A 19,455-nucleotide genomic window follows, 5' to 3' on the forward strand; every position below is an offset into this window, starting at 1 on the left:
GGATGAGCATGAGGGTCCCAGTAATGATTCTCACTTCTCTCCACCTCTTCAATATTACTGGAATATGTATGAGGGTCCCAGTAATGATTCTCACTTCTCTCCACCTCTTCAATATTACTGGGATGAGTATGAGGGTCCCAGGAATGATTCTCACTTCTCTCCACCGTTTCAATATTACTGGGATGAGTATGAGGGTCCCAGTAATGATTCTCCCTTCTCTTCAATACAATATTACTGGAATAAGTATGAGGGCCCCAGTAATGATTCTCACTTCTCTCCACCTCTTCAATATTACTGGAATAAGTATGAGGGTCCCAGGAATGATTCTCCCTTCTCTTCAATATTACTGGAATAAGTATGAGGGTCCCAGTAATGATTCTCACTTCTCTCCACCTCTTCAATATTACTGGAATAAGTATGAGGGTCCCAGGAATGATTCTCCCTTCTCTTCAATATTACTGCAATAAGTATGAGGGTCCCAGTAATGATTTTGACTTCTCTCCACCTCTTCAATATTACTGGAATAAGTATTAGGGTCCCAGTAATAATTCTCACTTCTCTCCACCTCTTCAAGATTACTGGGATGAGTATGAGAGTCCCAGTAATGATTCTCCCTTCTCTTCAATATTACTGCAATAAGTATGAGGGCCCCAGTAATGATTTTCACTTCTCTCCACCTCTTCAATATTACTGGATTAAGTATTAGGGTCCTAGTAATGATTCTCACTTCTCTCTACCTCTTCAATATTACTGGGATGAGTATGAGGGTGTCAGTAATGATTCTCCCTTCTCTTCAATATTACTGGAATAAGTATGAGGGTCCCAGTAATGATTCTCACTTCTCTCCACCTGTTTGGTATTACTGGGATGAGTATGAGGGTCCCAGTTATGATTCGCACTTCTCTCCACCTCTTCAATATTACTGGGATGAGTATGAGGGTCCAGTAATGATTCTCACTTCTCTCCACCTGTTTGGTATTACTGGGATGAGCATGAGGATCCCAGTAATGATTCTCACTTCTTCTCAGAAGTCTAGGTGGAGAGCACAGGGCAGAGGCTATCTCTCACTGTGTGCAAGTAGATTTAAGGGAGATTCCGGAGACAATGCTAGAATATAACAGATTAATGGTACATACCAAGCTGTTAGTTGAAACAGGAATTCACAGGAACTGCAGGAGCAGGCTGTAAAGCAAGAAACAGAGAAAAGGCAAAGACAAGCAAGTACGCTGGGCAATACAGATTGATCAGAAATAAGGGTGTACTGGAATATGATAAGGGGTCTCCAGGGATGAAAGAAAGCCCTTGGGATAGGTACCAGCAGATTACTCTTAACAACAGTCATACAGCAACGTCATGACTTGGGCGTGATAAGGAAACTGTTGTACTCAGTGGAAGCGTAAAACTGAAAGGCCATATACTGAGGCAGGTACGACTTCAACGGACTACGTGAAGGCAACAGAAGTCTTCCCTTCTGTGATCTGAATGCAGACCAACCCAGGGTCACACTGTAAAACGGATTCAAGTGGAGACACTACAGTGGACCAAGATGTATACAAGTAGAAAGCAGCATTGAAAGAAATAACCAGGTACAGGACAAGATAGAATATCAGAAGTTGGAACAGGCAGGAAACAAGGCAAGGAGCCCAGAGGAACAGAGCAGAAGACAGAGGAGTGTGGCAAGGCTGCCAGGCAAAGAGGCCCAGAGGAGAATGGCAGAAGGCCGTGGAGTGCGGAAAAGCTGGCAGACAAGGAAGCCCAGAGGAGAAGGGCGGAAGGTAGCGGAGTACGGCAGAGCCGTCAGGTGGGAGCCCAGAGGAGCAGGGCGGAAGGCAGCGGAGTGCGGCAGAGCCATCAGGCGGGAGCCCAGAGGAGCAGGGCGGAAGGCAGTGGAGTGCGGCAGAGCCACCAGGTAGGAGCCCAGAGGAGCAGGGCCGAAGGCTGCAGCAGAATGGAGACAGAGCTGCAAGCATCAACAGCAACAGGAATCAAAAGGCCAAAAGAGGATATCCAGGAAAGGTCAAAAACTGGTAACAGGAGCACCAGCACGAACTTCCAGAGAAAGCAGTTGACTGACAACTGCTTCTGTTCAGAGTGAGTTTATAAAGGCCCTCCCAGCCAGCAGGCCAGTACGGTGGTGCTGATTGCAGACGCTGGCAGCTGTGTTCAATTAAGTCCAGCCCTGGCTTCAGTAGCCTGCAGCAGTAGCAGCAGTGGATTCTAATCAAGCGCTCTCCAGCTCTCTGCAGCCGCTGAGCCTGCAGTAGCTTGGAACAGGTGAATGCAATCAGGCCCTCTGCAGCCGAGCCTGCAGTAGCTTGGAACAGGTGAAGGCAATCAGGCCCTCTGCAGCTTTTAGTAGCTTGCTGCAAACAAATGTATTTAATATGCCTCCTCCAGCCCTCTGCCTTTTGGACAGCCTACATGTCACAGAATGCATCTGCTGGTTTAATCCAAAATCTGGGATGGAACATGCAATTAGATTAGTCCAAAACTTCCACGGTAAAACAAGGAAATAAAGGAACAGGCGCTTGTAAAGGGGCTGGGAGGCAGGCAAGCAGAATCGTGACACTTCTCTCCACCTCTTCAATATTACTGGGATGAGTATGAGGGTCCCAGTTATGATTCTCCCTTCTCTTCAATATTACTGGAATAAGTATGAGGGTCCCAGTAATGATTCTCACTTCCCTCCACCTCTTCAATATTACTGGGATGGGTATGAGGGTCCCAGTAATGATTCTACCTGCTCTTCAATATTACTGGAATAAGTAAAACGGTCCCAGTAATGATTCTCACGTCCCTCCGCCTCTTCAATATTACTGGGATGGGTATGAGGGTCCCAGTAATGATTCTCCCTTCTTTTCAATATTACTGGGATGAGCATGAGGGTCCCAGTAATGATTCTCACTTCTCTCCACCTGTTCAATATTACTGGAATAAGTATTAGGGTCCCAGTAATGATTCTCACTTCTCTCCACCTCTTCAATATTACTGGAATAAGTATTAGGGTCCCAGTAATGATTCTCACTTCTCTCCACATCTTCAATATTACTGGAATGAGTATGAGGGTCCCAGTAATGATTCTCACTTCTCTCCACCTCTTCAATATTACTGGGATGAGTATGAGGGTCCCAGTAATGATTCTCACTTCTCTCCACCTCTTCAATATTACTGGGATGAGTATGAGGGTCCCAGTAATGATTCTCACTTCTCTCCACCTCTTCAATATTACTGGGATGAATATGAGGGTCCCAGTAATGATTCTCACTTCTCTCCACCTCTTCAATATTACTGGGATGAGCATGAGGGTCCCAGTAATTATTCTCACTTCTCTCCGCCTCTTCAATATTACTGGGATGAGTATGAGGGTCCCAGTAATGATTCTCACTTCTCTCCACCTCTTCAATATTACTGCGATGAGTATGAGAGTCCCAGTAATGATTCCCACTTCTCTCCACCTGTTTGGTATTACTGGGATAAGTATGAGGGTCCCAGTAATGATTCCCACTTCTCTCCACCTGTTTGGTATTACTGGGATAAGTATGAGGGTCCCAGTAATGATTCTCACTTCTCTCCACCTCTTCAATATTACTGGGATGAGTATGAGGGTCCAGTAATGATTCTCCCTTCTCATCAATATTACTGCAATAAGTATGAGGGTCCCAGTAATGATTCTCACTTCTCTCCACCTCTTCAATATTACTGGGATGAGTATGAGGGTCCAGTAATGATTATCCCTTCTCTTCAATATTACTGGAATACGTATTAGGGTCCCAGTAATGATTCTCACTTCTCTCCACTTCCTCTTCAATATTACTGGAATAAGTATGAGGGTCCCAGTAATGATTCCCACTTCTCTCCACCTCTTCAATATTACTGGGATGGGTATGAGGGTCCCAGTAATGATTCTCCCTTCTCTTCAATATTACTGGGATGAGCATGAGGGTCCCAGTAATGATTCTCACTTCTCTCCACCTCTTCAATATTACTGGGATGGGTATGAGGGTCCCAGTAATGATTCTCCCTTCTCTTCAATATTACTGGGATGAGCATGAGGGTCCCAGTAATGATTCTCACTTCTCTCCACCTGTTCAATCTTACTGGAATAAGTATTAGGGTCCCAGTAATGATTCTCACTTCTCTCCACCTCTTCAATATTACTGTGATGAGTTTGAGGGTCCCAGTAATGATTCTCACTTCTCTCCACCTCTTCAATATTACTGGGATGAATATGAGGGTCCCAGTAACGATTCTCACTTCTCTCCACCTGTTTGGTATTACTTGGATGAATATGAGGGTCCCAGTAATGATTCTCACTTCTCTCCACCTCTTCAATATTACTGGGATGAGCATGAGGGTCCCAGTAATTATTCTCACTTCTCTCCACCTCTTCAATATTACTGGGATGAGTATGAGGGTCCCAGTAATGATTCTCACTTCTCTCCACCTGTTTGGTATTACTGGGATGAATATGAGGATCCCAGTAATGATTCTCACTTCTCTCCACCTCTTCAATATTACTGGGATGAGTATGAGGGTCTCAGGAATGATTCTCCCTTCTCTTCAATATTGCTGGAATAAGTATGAGGGCCCCAGTAATGACTCTCACTTCTCTCCACCTCTTCAATATTACTGGGATGAGTATGAGGGTCTCAGGAATGATTCTCACTTCCCTCCACCGCTTCAATATTACTGGGATGAGTATGAGGGTCTCAGGAATGATTCTCACTTCCCTCCACCTGTTTGGTATTACTGGGACAAGTATGAGAGTCCCAATAATGATTTTCTCTCTTCTCCACTGTTCTTTCGTTTTAATGTTCCATATAACTTCCCACTCCCCTATTGGGCTTCGTTCCTCACTGGGATGAGTATGATTATGATGCTCGTTATGTTTGTTACCCTCCCGGGTCTCTCGCCTTCCCCGTTACCTCTCTGACTTGGGGTTATCGTCACTGGGCCTGAAATCAGGACGGGATGCTTCTTTGTTTGTCAGGTTGACTTCCAGCCTCCCGACTTCTCTCTCTTGTTCTCTGCATCTGCTCTGTCGGGACCTGGTCTGTGGTCTCTGCGTCATTCTTGGACTAAACAGACTACCAACTCTTGGTCATGCCACCACCTACAACTTGATAGGTGGTCTGAGGTTTCCTTCCCTCAGCTCTTCTGCCTCAACGCTTTCCTCACGTTGTCTTCACTCACACTCACCAGCTTGAGTCCTTGTTTGCAAGCTGCGCGTCTCGGTCTGGTTCAGCGTTAGACACAACACTGATTGGAATCTCCCAGGCTTCCTCCTCTGAGAGGATTTCCTCTCCTGCTTTTATGACTGTTAGCTGGGCCTTCCACGGAGGACCGTCCAAGTCCTTTCTTACTGTTGCCCGAGTATTCAGCATGACTCGGGACAATCTTCTTCACAATATTGTACTGATTTCCTTTCTCACATGGATGTAATGTTTCTGCTCCACAGTATCGGAAGTGGGGAGTTCGTGAGTAACTTGGGGAGTTCTTATCCCCAGGGGTGAGTCTCTGCCGGTGAGGTCCTGCATGCTTCTACCCCAAGGGAAGGTATCGCATAGCAGGCTCACCTCAATAGCCTCACAGGGAACGGTTCCCCCGTTGGGAGAAATGACTGAATCCTGCCATTTGACACACCTGCCAAGAAAGAATCCTAAAGTCACCTTGAGGGGTAATTGTTCTCATGGATGGGGAGGAAGAAGGCACAGGATATTCTCCACCAAGGGTGCAGCAGCTGCCTAGGGGTTGAAGAACTCCCTATGTCATCCATTGGGAAATATGTTGCGTGGAAGGAGAGAGAGAGAGAGAGAGAGAGAGAGAGAGGGTGCAGCATTCGGTTCAAGTGTCGACGCTACTCGCATGGATAAGAAGTCAGCCCCTCAAAGGTTTGGTGATTTGCCAAGCATTTTGGGCCTTGTTCTCGCTTCATGCACAGAGTGGGACTTGATAAACAGAGTACCTCATGTACTCAGACCTCGGAGTGTAGTGTAGCACACGTAGCCAAATGAAGATCAGACATCAGTAAGTGAAAACGTTCAGCACTGCAAGGACAGTGTTGGAGACCATAGTTACTCTAGGATTGGCCAGCCTGAACGCAGGAGGGCTGTCTGCCATGACACTACTGCTAGATCCCAACAAGGAGGACAGGCTTTTTAAGGCCTCGTACCATAGGGGCTTAGACACAAGACCGAATCTGATCAATAAAATACCCATCACACATGAGTTTAATTGAAACAAAGGGGCTGTCCGATGTTGAGGCGGTAGAACCTTTGGGAAGCATCTATCACAATTAAGCATGCTAATGGGCAAACTTACCCACAAACCAGAGCACTCACTTGAAGAATGGCTCATAGAGCTGAACTATAAAGTTCTGACTTTGATGGTCCATAGTGGTAGTTGTGTTGCAGAGAGACGTTAGGAGGAGGAGCAGGAGAGCTAGAACGGAACCTGTATTGGCGAAGCCAAATATGCTACATAGCCTGATCCAGAAGACAATGTGGCTAAGTCGAGCGAACCACACTTTAGAACAGGCCAGGCTTAGAGTGAAGGCTAGACTAGAGAGCCAGCTACATGCCTTGCCCCAAAGGCTGGTAGAAGCAGGGCCTTGAGAGGCAAAGCTGGGGAATAGCCTACTGGGAAGCTCAGCTCAGATAACGGTGTTGGCTACAAAGCCATCACCACCAACTATGGAAATGTACATCACTGGAGCTATTCTAGTGGGTGAGGGGGGCCATAGTTACTATAGTGTATTACCAAGGTAGGAGGGAAGAAAACACTTTTTGAAGCAAACAGGATTAGATGGTAAGCTTCACCCATAGGGCAAGATTGAAGTCTACAGGTCCTACCGGAGTAATGCATCAAGAACCCCCAGGGACAAGAGGGGAAGTTCTAAGCCTTGCTTAAGTAACTTATCAGAGAGTATCAATAGCAAGAGGGGACGCTCTAGGTCTTGTGTGAGTAACACATCTGTGAATCTCTATAGCAAAAGGTCGAAGCTACATGTCTTGTAGGAGTAATGCATCAGAGAATCTCTATAGCAAGAGGGGGAGCTCTAGGTCTTGTGGGAGTAATGCATCTGTGAATCTGTATAGCAAGAGGGGAAGCTCTAGGTCTTGTGGGAGTAATGGCTCTGGGAATCTCTATGGCAAGAGGGGAAGCTACATGTCCTTTGTGAGTAATGCATCAGAGAACCTCTATAGCAAGAGGGGAAGCTATATGTCTTGTGGGAGTAATGCATCAGGGTCTATAGCAAGAGGGGAAGCTACCTGTCTTGTGGGAGTAATGCATCAGGGTCTATAGCAAGAGGGGAAGCTACATGTCTTGTGGGAGTAATGCCTCTGTGAATCTCTATAGCAAGAGGGGAAGCTACATGTCTTGTGGGAGTAATGCATCTGGGAATCTCTAGGTCTTGTGGGAGTAATGCATCTGTGAACCTCTATAGCAAGAGGGGAAGCTCTAGGTCTTGTGGGAATAAAGCATCTGTGAATCTCTATAGCAAGAGGAGAAGATACATGTCTTGTGGGAGTAATGCATCTGGGAATCTCTATGGCAAGAGGGGAACCTCTAGGTCTTGTGGGAGTAATGCATCTGTGAAGCTCTATAGCAAGAGGGGAATCTACATGTCTTGTGGGAGTAATGCATCAGAGAATCTCTGTAGCAAGAGGCAAAGCTACATGTCCTGTGTGAGTAAAGCATCTGTGAATCTCTATGGCAAGAGGGGGATCTCTAGGTCTTGTGGGAGGAATGCAACAGAGAATCTCTGTAGCAAGAGGGGAAGCTACATGTCTTGGAGTAATGCATCAGAGCATCTCTATAGCAAGAGGGGAAGCTACATGTCTTGTGGGAGTAAAGCATCTGTAAATCTCTATAGCAAGAGGGGAAGCTCTAGGTCTTGTGCGAGTAAAGCATCTGGGAATCTCTATAGCAAGAGGGGAAGCTCTAGTTCTTGTGCGAGTAAAGCATCTGGGAATCTCTATAGCAAGAGGGGAAGCTCTAGGTCTTGTGCGAGTAAAGCATCTGGGAATCTCTATAGCAAGAGGGGAAGCTCTAGGTCTTGTGCGAGTAAAGCATCTGGGAATCTCTATAGCAAGAGGGGAAGCTCTAGGTCTTGTGGGAGGAGTGCATCAGAGAATCTCTATAGCAAGAGGGGAAGCTACATGTTTTGTGGGAGTAAAGCATCTGTAAATCTCTATAGCAAGAGGGGAAGCTCTAGGTCTTGTGCGAGTAAAGCATCTGTAAATCTCTATAGCAAGAGGGGAAGCTCTAGGTCTTGTGCGAGTAAAGCATCTGGGAATCTCTATAGCAAGAGGGGAAGCTCTAGGTCTTGTGCCAGTAAAGCATCTGGGAATCTCTATAGCAAGAGGGGAAGCTCTAGGTCTTGTGCCAGTAAAGCATCTGGGAATCTCTGTAGCAAGAGGGGAAGCTCTAGGTCTTGTGGGAGGAGTGCATCAGAGAATCTCTGTAGCAAGAGGGGAAGCTACATGTCTTGTGGGAGAAAAGCATCAGAGAATCTATAGCAAGAGGGGAAGCTCTAGGTCTTGTGCGAGTAAAGCATCTGGGAATCTCTATAGCAAGAGGGGAAGCTCTAGGTCTTGTGGGAGGAATGCATCAGAGAATCTCTGTAGCAAGAGTGGAAGCTCTAGGTCTTGTCGGAGTAAAGCATCTGTGAATCTCTATAGCAAGAGGGGAAGCTCTATGTCTTGTGCGAGTAAAGCATCTGTGAATCTCTATAGCAAGAGGGGAAGCTCTAGGTCTTGTGCGAGTAAAGCATCTGTGAATCTCTAGCAAGAGGGGAAGCTCTAGGTCTTGTGCGAGTAAAGCATCTGTAAATCTCTCTAGCAAGAGGGGAAGCTCTAGGTCTTGTGGGAGTAAAGCATCTGTAAATCTCTATAGCAAGAGGGGAAGCTCTAGGTCTTGTGCGAGTAAAGCATCTGTAAATCTCTATAGCAAGAGGGGAAGCTCTAGGTCTTGTGCGAGTAAAGCATCTGTGAATCTCTATAGCAAGAGGGGAAGCTCTAGGTCTTGTGCGAGTAAAGCATCTGTAAATCTCTATAGCAAGAGGGGAAGCTCTAGGTCTTTTGCGAGTAAAGCATCTGTCAATCTCTATAGCAAGAGGGGAAGCTCTAGGTCTTGTGCGAGTAAAGCATCTGTAAATCTCTATAGCAAGAGGGGAAGCTCTAGGTCTTGTGGGAGGAGTGCATCAGAGAATCTCTGTAACAAGAGGGGAAGCTACATATCTTGTGGGAGTAAAGCATCAGAGAATCTCTATAGCAAGAGGGGAAGCTCTAGGTCTTGTGGGAGGAATGCATCAGAGAATCTCTATAGCAAGAGGGGAAGCTCTAGGTCTTGTGGGAGGAATGCATCAGAGAATCTCTGTAGCAAGAGGGGAAGCTCTAGGTCTTGTGCGAGTAAAGCATCTGGGAATCTCTATAGCAAGAGGGGGAAGCTCTAGGTCTTGTGGGAGGAATGCATCAGAGAATCTCTGTAGCAAGAGGGGAAGCTCTAGGTCTTGTGGGAGTAAAGCATCTGTGAATCTCTATAGCAAGAGGGGAAGCTCTAGGTCTTGTGCGAGTAAAGCATCTGTGAATCTCTATAGCAAGAGGGGAAGCTCTAGGTCTTGTGCGAGTAAAGCATCTGTGAATCTCTAGCAAGAGGGGAAGCTCTAGGTCTTGTGCGAGTAAAGCACCTGTAAATCTCTATAGCAAGAGGGGAAGCTCTAGGTCTTGTGGGAGTAAAGCATCTGTAAATCTCTATAGCAAGAGGGGAAGCTCTAGGTCTTGTGCGAGTAAAGCATCTGTAAATCTCTATAGCAAGAGGGGAAGCTCTAGGTCTTGTGCGAGTAAAGCATCTGTGAATCTCTATAGCAAGAGGGGAAGCTCTAGGTCTTGTGGGAGTAAAGCATCTGTAAATCTCTTATAGCAAGAGGGGAAGCTCTAGGTCTTGTGCGAGTAAAGCATCTGTAAATCTCTATAGCAAGAGGGGAAGCTCTAGGTCTTGTGCGAGTAAAGCATCTGTAAATCTCTATAGCAAGAGGGGAAGCTCTAGGTCTTGTGCGAGTAAAGCATCTGTGAATCTCTATAGCAAAAGGGGAAGCTCTAGGTCTTGTGCGAGTAAAGCATCTGTGAATCTCTATAGCAAGAGGGGAAGCTCTAGGTCTTGTGCGAGTAAAGCATCTGGGAATCTCTATAGCAAGAGGGGAAGCTCTAGGTCTTGTGCGAGTAAAGCATCTGGGAATCTCTATAGCAAGAGGGGAAGCTCTAGGTCTTGTGCGAGTAAAGCATCTGGGAATCTCTATAGCAAGAGGGGAAGCTCTAGGTCTTGTGGGAGGAATGCATCAGAGAATCTCTGTAGCAAGAGGAGATGCTACATGTCTTGGAGTAATGCATCAGAGAATCTCTGTAGCAAGAGGGGAAGCTACATATCTTGGAGTAATGCATCAGAGAATCTCTATAGCAAGAGGGGAAGCTACAGGTCTTGGAGTAATGCATCCGAGAATCTCTATAGCAAGAGGGGAAGCTACATGTCTTGTGGGAGTAATGCATCAGAGAATCTCTATAGCAAGAGGGGAAGCTACATGTCTTGGAGTAATGCATCAGAGAATCTCTATAGCAAGAGGGGAAGCTACATGTCTTGTGGGAGTAAAGCATCAGAGAATCTCTGTAGCTAGAGGGGAAGCTACATGTCTTGTGGGAGTAATGCATCAGAGAATCTCTATAGCAAGAGGGGAAGCTACATGTCTTGTGGGCGTAATGCATCTGTGAATCTCTATAGCAAGAGGGGAAACTACATGTCTTGTGGGAGTAATGCATCAGAGAATCTCTGTAGCAAGAGGGGAAGCTACATGTCTTGTGGGAGTAATGCATCAGAGAATCTCTATAGCAAGAGGGGAAGCTACATGTCTTGTGGGAGTAAAGCATCTGTGAATCTCTATAGCAAGAGGGGAAGCTCTAGGTCTTGTGGGAGGAATGCATCAGAATCTCTATAGCAAGAGGGGAAGCTACATGTCTTGTGGGAGTAATGCATCAGAGAATCTCTATAGCAAGAGGGGAAGCTACATGTCTTGTGAGCGTAATGCATCTGTGAATCTCTATAGCAAGAGGGGAAGCTCTAGGTCTTGTGTGAGTAAAGCATCTGGGAATCTCTATAGCAAGAGGGGAAGCTCTAGGTCTTGTGGGAGGAATGCATATGTAAATCTCTATAGCAAGAGGGGAAGCTACATGTCTTGTGGGATTAAAGCATCTGGGAATCTCTATAGCAAGAGGGGGAGCTCTAGGTCTTGTGGGAGGAATGCATATGTAAATCTCTATAGCAAGAGGGGAAGCTACATGTCTTGTGGGATTAAAGCATCTGGGAATCTCTATAGCAAGAGGGGGAGCGCTAGGTCTTGTGGGAGGAATGCATATGTAAATCTCTATAGCAAGAGGGGAAGCTCAAGTTCTTGTGTAAGTAAAGCATCTGTGAATCTCTATAGCAAGAGGGGGAGCTCAAGGTCTTGTGTGAGTAAAGCATCTGTAAAACTCTATAGCAAGAGGGGGAGCTCAAGGTCTTGTGTGAGTAAAGCATCTGTGAATCTCTATAGCAAGAGGAATAGCTCAAGGTCTTGTGTGAGTAAAGCATCCGGGAATCTCTGTAGCAAGAGGGGACGCTCTAGGTCTTGTGTGAAATGATATGATAAGGTATTTGTAACGCGCCTATACACAAGTGTTTCAAGGCGCGACGAGGCAGGGAGGGGGGGAAACAAGGGGAAGACAGACAAACGATCCTACTAGGCCAGGTGTCATTCAGATCGCGCAAGTGCAGAGGTAAGGGGAAAAGGAGAAAGTGCAGGAGGAGGAGGTGGGGGGGAAAGTGCAGTACAAGGTAAGTAGCGTAATAAAATAATAAATAATAATAAAAGGGCCAGCTGGTGGCAAGTGCGAGGTAAGTGCAGAGCAAGTGCTGGGAAGGGGGCTGTAGGGATGCAGTGACAGTCCCACAGTGCAGGGGGAGCCAGGGAGGCAATGCAAGTGGAGAGTGGCTGGGCCCTGGACCGAGGTCACAGAGTGGCCCAGATGCAGGTTTAGTGCAAACTTCAGTGGGGAGTTTAGCAGGTTTAGCAGGGGAGAGGGAGTAAAGCATCTGTGAATCTCAATAGCAAGAGGGGGAGTTCAAGGTCTTGTGTGTGTAAAGCATCTGTGAAGCTCTATAGCAAGGGGGAAGCTCTAGGTCTTGTGTGAGTAAAGCATCTGTGAATCTCTATAGCAAGAGGGGAAGCTATGTGTCTTGTGTGAGTAAAGCATCTGTGAATCTCTATAGCAAGGGGGGAAGCTCTAGGTCTTGTGGGAGGAATGCATCGGAGAATCTCTATAGCAAGAGGGGAAGCTACATGTCTTGTGGGAGTAAAGCATCTGGGAATCTTTATAGCAAGAGGGGAAGCTCCAGGTCTTGTGGGAGGAATGCATCAGAGAATCTCTATAGCAAGAGGAGAAGCTACATGTCTTGTGGGAGTAATGCATCAGAGAATCTCTATAGCAAGAGGGGAAGCTACATGTCTTGTGGGAGTAAAGCATCTGTGAATCTCTATAGCAAGAGGGGGAGCTCAAGGTCTTGTGTGAGTAAAGCATCTGTGAATCTCTATAGCAAGAGGAGGAGTTCAAGGTCTTGTGGGTAACACATCAGACAACCCTCATTGAAGTTTCAGGGCTACAGTATCCCAGTCCCAGGAGACTGCACATTGCTGGTATCGTCTGACAAAGCCAAGAGAAAAGCCGAAAAGTCTGCTGTGGCCGGGACTGTGAATGAGCTGAAGATAATTGGCTGGGTGCCGACATCCCAGGAGCTTCTGATTGGGTTTAGGGACTGGAGATTGCACTTAAGATACTTTTAGGATAGGCCCGTTCTCTGTAGTTCTTTCCTATAGGTGTTTCTCACCCTGGAACTTGTGAGGAGGGGAGCCTGAAGATTGGGATACCTGATTATTCCATCAGATATCCCAATCGGAGCTCATATCTGTCCTCCTGAGACTGCGGTCTATACACACATACTCTTGGCCACTGAATTTCATGGTGTAGAGCAACTAGTGCTGAAGGGTAATCCTTTCTTAATACCAATATTCAACACTGTCGATTGCATTCCTTGTTCCGACAATGCTTAACCACTGTAGTATTGGCTTCATAATAAAACTGGTTAGGCTTCCTGCATCTTATGTACAAGTGCTCTGATCACCCCTCCTTGTGACAGCAGCCACATGCTCTACCCCATCCACGTTTTGCAGGCTCTACTCCCTTGATAAAGTTCCTGCGCTGTTGAATTAGCTTAAAGACTGTTCCCTCCCTCCTTCCCACAGATTCATGCTTGGGACCTCACTCATGAGTGTTTGGAATAGGACCGAACATAGTAAGTATAAGTTACTCCCCCCTAGTGACTATGGAACTCCTCCTCCCCCCAGAGAGGAAACCAGTACATTAGCTTGTTAAGAAAAGAACTGAAGTGAGGAGCCTGCAAGCGTGTGATGGCTGTAGCTGTGGCATGCTGCGATCACCTGCTCACACGCTCTGGCTTCTTTAAGTAGTACAACTTACTTCCTCACACTCCGGTCCCGACCCTAGAGTCCCAGCTATCCCATGAGTATGGCGAAAATGGGGCTCTGGACTGAGAGTGTAATAGTTTGGTAAGTAATGTATAAACCGTACATTACATGTGGTTCAGCCATATATTTCATTACTGAAAAAGTGGTGTATTCATGGAGCAGTCTGTAAAACAACACAATTTCAGCAAAGCTGGGACCGGCACAAGGGGACTCTGTTATGTGAGGAATAGACGATGAGGTCACGCAGACTTGGCAGTCAGGGTGCTGAACTGCCTATATTCTGGAGCATGCATTTCAAGAAGGTGCATGCTCTCATACTCCAAGATGCTTGTTGGGAGGGGAGCCGCGGACGGGACAACGCCCACTTGACATTATTTGGGTGGTGCTGTCCTATTCTCGTGCCCTTGGGATAAGTGTAATGGCAGGGTTTGGGGAAGTGGTTAAGAAGTATTTGTTCACTCCAGGGTGACCTCTCTCTGTCTTCCTCTCTTTCTCCCAGGACCAGTTTGACGTGATTGAGCGGCACACCCAGTGGGGCTTGGAGCTTGTAGAAAAATATGTGAAGTTTGTGAGGGAGCGGACAGAGATCGAACAGCAGTATGCCAAGCAGCTGAGGTAAGGATGCCCTCTTCTGGAGGTGATGGCTATCGGGGTTGCAGATGTCCGAGCGCCTCCTGCTGTGAGTGAGGGAATGCTTGTGAGGGTAAGTAGGGCTAACATTTTCAGTTGAGGCCGAGGTAAGATCGCCCCTTGCTGTGAGGGAACGCTTGTGAGGGCAAGTAGAGGTGCAGATATTCAGGTGAAGCTGAGGTGGGAGAATGCCCTACTGTGAGGGAATGCTTTTGTGGGTAAGTAGGGCTAACATTTTCAGGTGAAGCTGAGGTGGGAGCATGCCCTGCTGTGAGGGAATGCTTGTGAGGGCAAGTAGAGGTGAAGATATTCAGGTGAAGTTGAGGTGGGAGCGCCCCTTGCTGTGTGGGAATGTTTGAGAGGGCAAGCAGAGGTGAAGCTGTGGTACCACGCCTCCTGCTGTGGGAGATGGCTGTTGAGTGTAAGCTGAAGCGAGTCCTTATAAGGGGTACACAGATGAGCAGTCCTTACTACTACATGTGTAGTGGTCAAAATAAGTGTAGATGGGAATGGTGCCCACTGTGGGAAGAAGCAGAGGTGGTCCAGGGTTGAGGCTACTCACTGCTGAATGCAATTGGTGACCAAAGGCTGAGGCGAGAACCCCTGCCATGACGGGGAAGGCGAAAGGAAGCTGTAGTGGGACCTTTGCGTACTGGGTCCAGGGAGTGAAGTGGAAATAGAGCTCCGCGCCTGTTCTGAAGTGGAGTGGTTGGTGGGGTGCACATACCCATATAGGGGTGTTATTGTGATGCTGACCGATTGCCTTGAGTTGGTCAAAAGATTGTTCACATTCTTGCCGACGCTTCTCAGTCTGGTGGCTAGAATGTATGGGTACCTTGGTCCCAAACATTACAGAGGTGTCTGAACAGAATACGACTTGGGAACATTTCATAAGTCACGAAAACTAGGAGTCTCGGGAGGATAGCTCAGCAGAAACGTGCTCGCCTTGGAAGCAAGACGACGCTGAGCAGCACAGGTTCGAGCCCCAGGTCCGCGCTTAGAAACCTCTGGGTGTTAAGCGTGTTATAAATAACCCATCATATCATATCAATATTCACCATTCCCCTTAACAAGCCAAGTGCCAAATCAGAGTAATAAATTAATGATCCACCTGGACTGGATCAGCCTGCAACAAATCAGATCTTCTCCCTTGAACCTGGATCCACGCAATTACACACATCATTCCTCCATTTAACATGCACCCACACTATTCCACACATCACTGCTTCTCCCTCTGGATACACGCTATTACACACATCACTCCTTCTCCCTTTAACCTGCACCCACACTATTACACACATCACTCATTCTCTCTTTAACCTGCACCCACACTTTTCCACACATCACTGCTTCTCCCTTTAACCTGCACCCACACTATTGCACACATCATTCCTCCCTTTAACCTGGATCCACGCTATTACACACATCACTCCTCCCTTTAACCTGCACCCACACTATTACACACATCACTCATTCTCTCTTTAACCTGCACCCACACTTTTCCACACATCACTGCTTCTCCCTTTAACCTGGATCCACACATTTACACACATCACTCCTTCTCCCCTTAACCTGCACCCACACTATTGCACACATCACTCTTCCCTTTAACCTGGAGCCACGCTATTACACACATCACTGCCTCTCCCTTTAACCTGGATCCACGCTATTACACACATCACTCCTCCCTTTGACCTGCACCCACACTACTACACACATCAATCCTTCTCCCTTTAACCTGCACCCACACTTTTCCACACATCACTGCTTCTCCCTTTAACCTGGATCCACACATTTACACACATCACTCCTTCTCCCCTTAACCTGCACCCAAACTATTGCACACATCACTCTTCCCTTTAACCTGGAGCCACGCTATTACACTCATCACTGCCTCTCCCTTTAACCTGGATCCACGCTATTACACACATCACTCCTCCCTTTGACCTGCACCCATACTACTACACACATCACTCCTTCTCCCTTTAACCTGCACCCACACTATTCCACACATCACTGCTTCTCTCTTGAACCTGCACCCACACTTTTCCACACATCACTGCTTCTCCCTTTGACCTGCACCCACACTATTGCACACATCACTACTTCTCCCCTTTAACCTGTACCCAGGCTGTTTTTTATTTTTTTTGTGTGATTTAGTTTCAACATTAAATATTTACACATGCATGAAAATAAATAAAACTATTGTTAAAAAAGAGAATCGGTACAATAAATGGTCCAATACGAAAAATTCAGACATGAGAACATTCATATCAAATACATATAACATTTTAAATACCATTTCTAAATCAACTATTTATAATAACGTTTCTATCCTCCTCTCCAAAGCCCATCCCTCTTCTGCCCCATCTGACCCTGTTCCCTCCCTTCTTATTCATAAGATCTTCCCTCTACTCATTCCCTACCTAATCTCCTTCTTCAATATCTGCCTTTCCTCGGCCTCCTTCCCCTCTGCTTTCAAGCATGCCACTATCATTCCGATCCTGAAGAAACCTACCGCTGATCCCCTGCTCACCTCTAACTTCCGCCCTATCTCACTTCTCCCTTTCCTCTCTAAACTTCTTGAGCGCCTTGCCTACTCGCAGCTCTCTTCCTTTGTCACTAATCTCACTCTCCTTCCCCCCTCTCAATCTGGCTTTCGCCCGAAACACTCTCCTGAAACAGCCCTCACTTACATCCTTAACTCCCTCCTCATCGCTCGACACTCTAAGCAATCCTCTGTCCTTATTCTTCTTGATCTCTTGGCTGCCTTCGACACTGTTGATCACCCCCTTCTCCTCAACACTCTCTGCTCCTTTGGGTTCAAAGGCTCTGTTCTTAACTGGTTATCCTCTTACCTCTCCTCCCGCTCTTTTACTGTTTCCTGGGGCAGCCGCTCCTCTCCTTCCCACCCTCTCGAATACAGAGTTCCCCAAGGCTCGGTGCTTGGTCCTTTCCTATTCTCACTCTACAGCTCCCTCCTTGCCCCTGTGATCTCCTCTTTTGGCATCTCTCACCATTTCTATGCCGATGACACGCAGATCTTTCTTTCCTTCTCTTCCTTCTCTCCTGACCTCCACCTTAAACTTTCCTCCTGTCTCACTGCTATTAAAAACTGTATGGCTTCCTGCTTTCTTTCCCTTAACTCTGACAAAACCGAAGTAGTTTTCTTCTCTTCCAACTCCCTTCCCCCACCTTCTCCTCCCCCTTTTATTCATTTTCCTCCCTCTAATCAAAACATTCTCCCACCACGCTCGTAACCTGGGCTTTCACTTTGACTCTTCTCTCACTTTTTCCCACCATATCTCACTCACCTCTCGTGCCTGTCGCTTCCACCTCTACAATATTCGCAAAGTTCGCTCCTCTCTTACTATTCATGCTACTAAACTCTTAATCTCCTCCCTTATCTTCTCTCGCCTCTTCTACTGCTCCTCCTTACTTTTTGGTCTTCCCACTTCACATCTTTCCCCCCTGAAATCTATCTATCACTCTGCCATCCGTACCCTCTGTCTCCTCTCCCCCCGAGACTCCATCTCTGCTTCCCTATCCTCCATTGGCTGGCTCCCCTTTCATTCTCAACTTAAATTTCACTTCCTCTGCCTGGTCTTCAAATCTCTCCATGATCTTGCTCCGCCTTATCTCTCTTCCCTTCTCTCTTTCTACACTCCCTCTCGTCCCCTTTGTTCCGCTGACCACTTCCTCCTCACTGTTCCTCCCTCCCACTGTGCCTCCTCCCGTTTCTGCTCCTTCCAACTTCTGGAACTCCTTACCTCTTTCTATCCGCTCTAAATTTTCCTCTTTCCGCATGTCCCTCAAATCTCTCCTTCCCCATTCCCCGCCATGACACCCTCTCCTCTCACTCCCCTCTCCCACCCTTTTTCCCTCTTCCCCCTTAAACTCTCCCCCCCTCGCCCCCACCCCTTCCTCACCCCACCACCTCCTTTCCATCCTCCTCCTACCCTCCCTCCCTCTTCCACCTAGCCCTCCCCCTCCTCTCCCCTCCCCCCTCTGAATAATTGCTCTACACACTGTTTTGGTGACTGATTCATGATTGTAATTTGCTTCTGTTGTTACAGTTTTTTGTTATATTAAATGTACCCTGTTGTTGTAAATGTACAACGCTTTGGTATAAAGCTCTATATAAGATTAATAAATACAAATACAACAGACAAACTTCTTTCAAAATTCATAACTGAGGTGACCAAATGGTCACTAGGCTCCACCAAAGCATGTCCCATGTGACCAAAGGGTGCTTTTTTAAGTAAAAATCAAGAGGCTTTTCGAAGATTACATAGACTAGAGCAGGGCCTTTAATGCCTGAACCCATAACAGTTTGGTTGGCAATAGATTTAATTTCACCCTTAGCCACATGTCGCCTGCTTTTTTAGGAGGGTGTTTTATCATAAAATCCTGCAACACATTTTGAGGTTTTATATCCAGGCTGAAATGGTCAAAGATTTGATAAAATACCAGATGTTCACGAATCAGGATCCAGTCTGTCTCATACAGTTTCCTCTTGATCCTGTCAGGAGTATGTTGCAAGTCCTCGACCAATCGAGAATTTTTATCCAGAATATCCCGGGAGTTTATCATCCATGCATTTAATACCCAACATCCACTCCCATTCAATTCCTCCTTCAATTGTTCAAAGAGAGGAAATATTGGGGGGAATAATGTGCTACGGAATAACCTTCTGCGCAGATAACTTTGACCTCCAGAGATACAAGCCCCAAAATGTGGCGCACTGCAACAAAAGGAATTCCCCATGGTAAGGACAAAACACGTTTCCATATAAAAGACTCAGCCTTAGACCAAGCTAGACCACCTTCTCAGCCCCATAGATCAACCTAGGCACTATCATTTGGTTGCAAATCTTAATGGCTGGCAAGGCCAAAAAACAACCATCTTTCTTGTCCATTACCCAAAGACGTGTTGCAGCCGCGACTGCTTCAAGCCTCGGAGCTTGGTGCGCCATACCCAATGATTTCCTAGCTTTAAACAGTGCCAGGTATCTGAACGCCCGAACCTCCTCCAACCTCTGTTCATTTATGTACCAGGCAAAGTTCAGTCTCCCAGAGCACATTTTCCAACGGTTTACTACCATGACCTTTGACTTGGGGGAGATTGACTGTCAAGCCAAGGTCCCCATAGAACTCCCCAGCTGCTTTTAGTTTTCTTTGCATGCCTATTGCTGTATAGTCAAGCAAAACCAGGTAATCTGTGTACAATAAGTACTGTATTTTGATCAAACC

General features: G+C 46.6%; 1 protein-coding gene across 4 annotated transcripts in view; it reads left to right on the plus strand.

Moving 5' to 3' along the window:
• TRIP10 (thyroid hormone receptor interactor 10) overlaps window positions 1-19,455 on the plus strand; it is a 530,573-nt gene that overhangs the window by 146,443 nt on the left and 364,675 nt on the right. For all 4 annotated transcript variants that reach the window (XM_069604418.1, XM_069604420.1, XM_069604421.1 and 1 more), the window contains exon 2: window positions 14,073-14,188. In XM_069604418.1, coding sequence (XP_069460519.1) covers window positions 14,073-14,188 — 116 coding nt within the window. The remainder of the gene's footprint in view (window positions 1-14,072; window positions 14,189-19,455) is intronic.

The sequence above is a fragment of the Ambystoma mexicanum genome, chromosome 3q, assembly GCF_040938575.1.
Source record: "Ambystoma mexicanum isolate Mex_15411 chromosome 3q, UKY_AmexF1_1, whole genome shotgun sequence".
Taxonomy (NCBI): Eukaryota; Metazoa; Chordata; class Amphibia; order Caudata; family Ambystomatidae; genus Ambystoma; species Ambystoma mexicanum.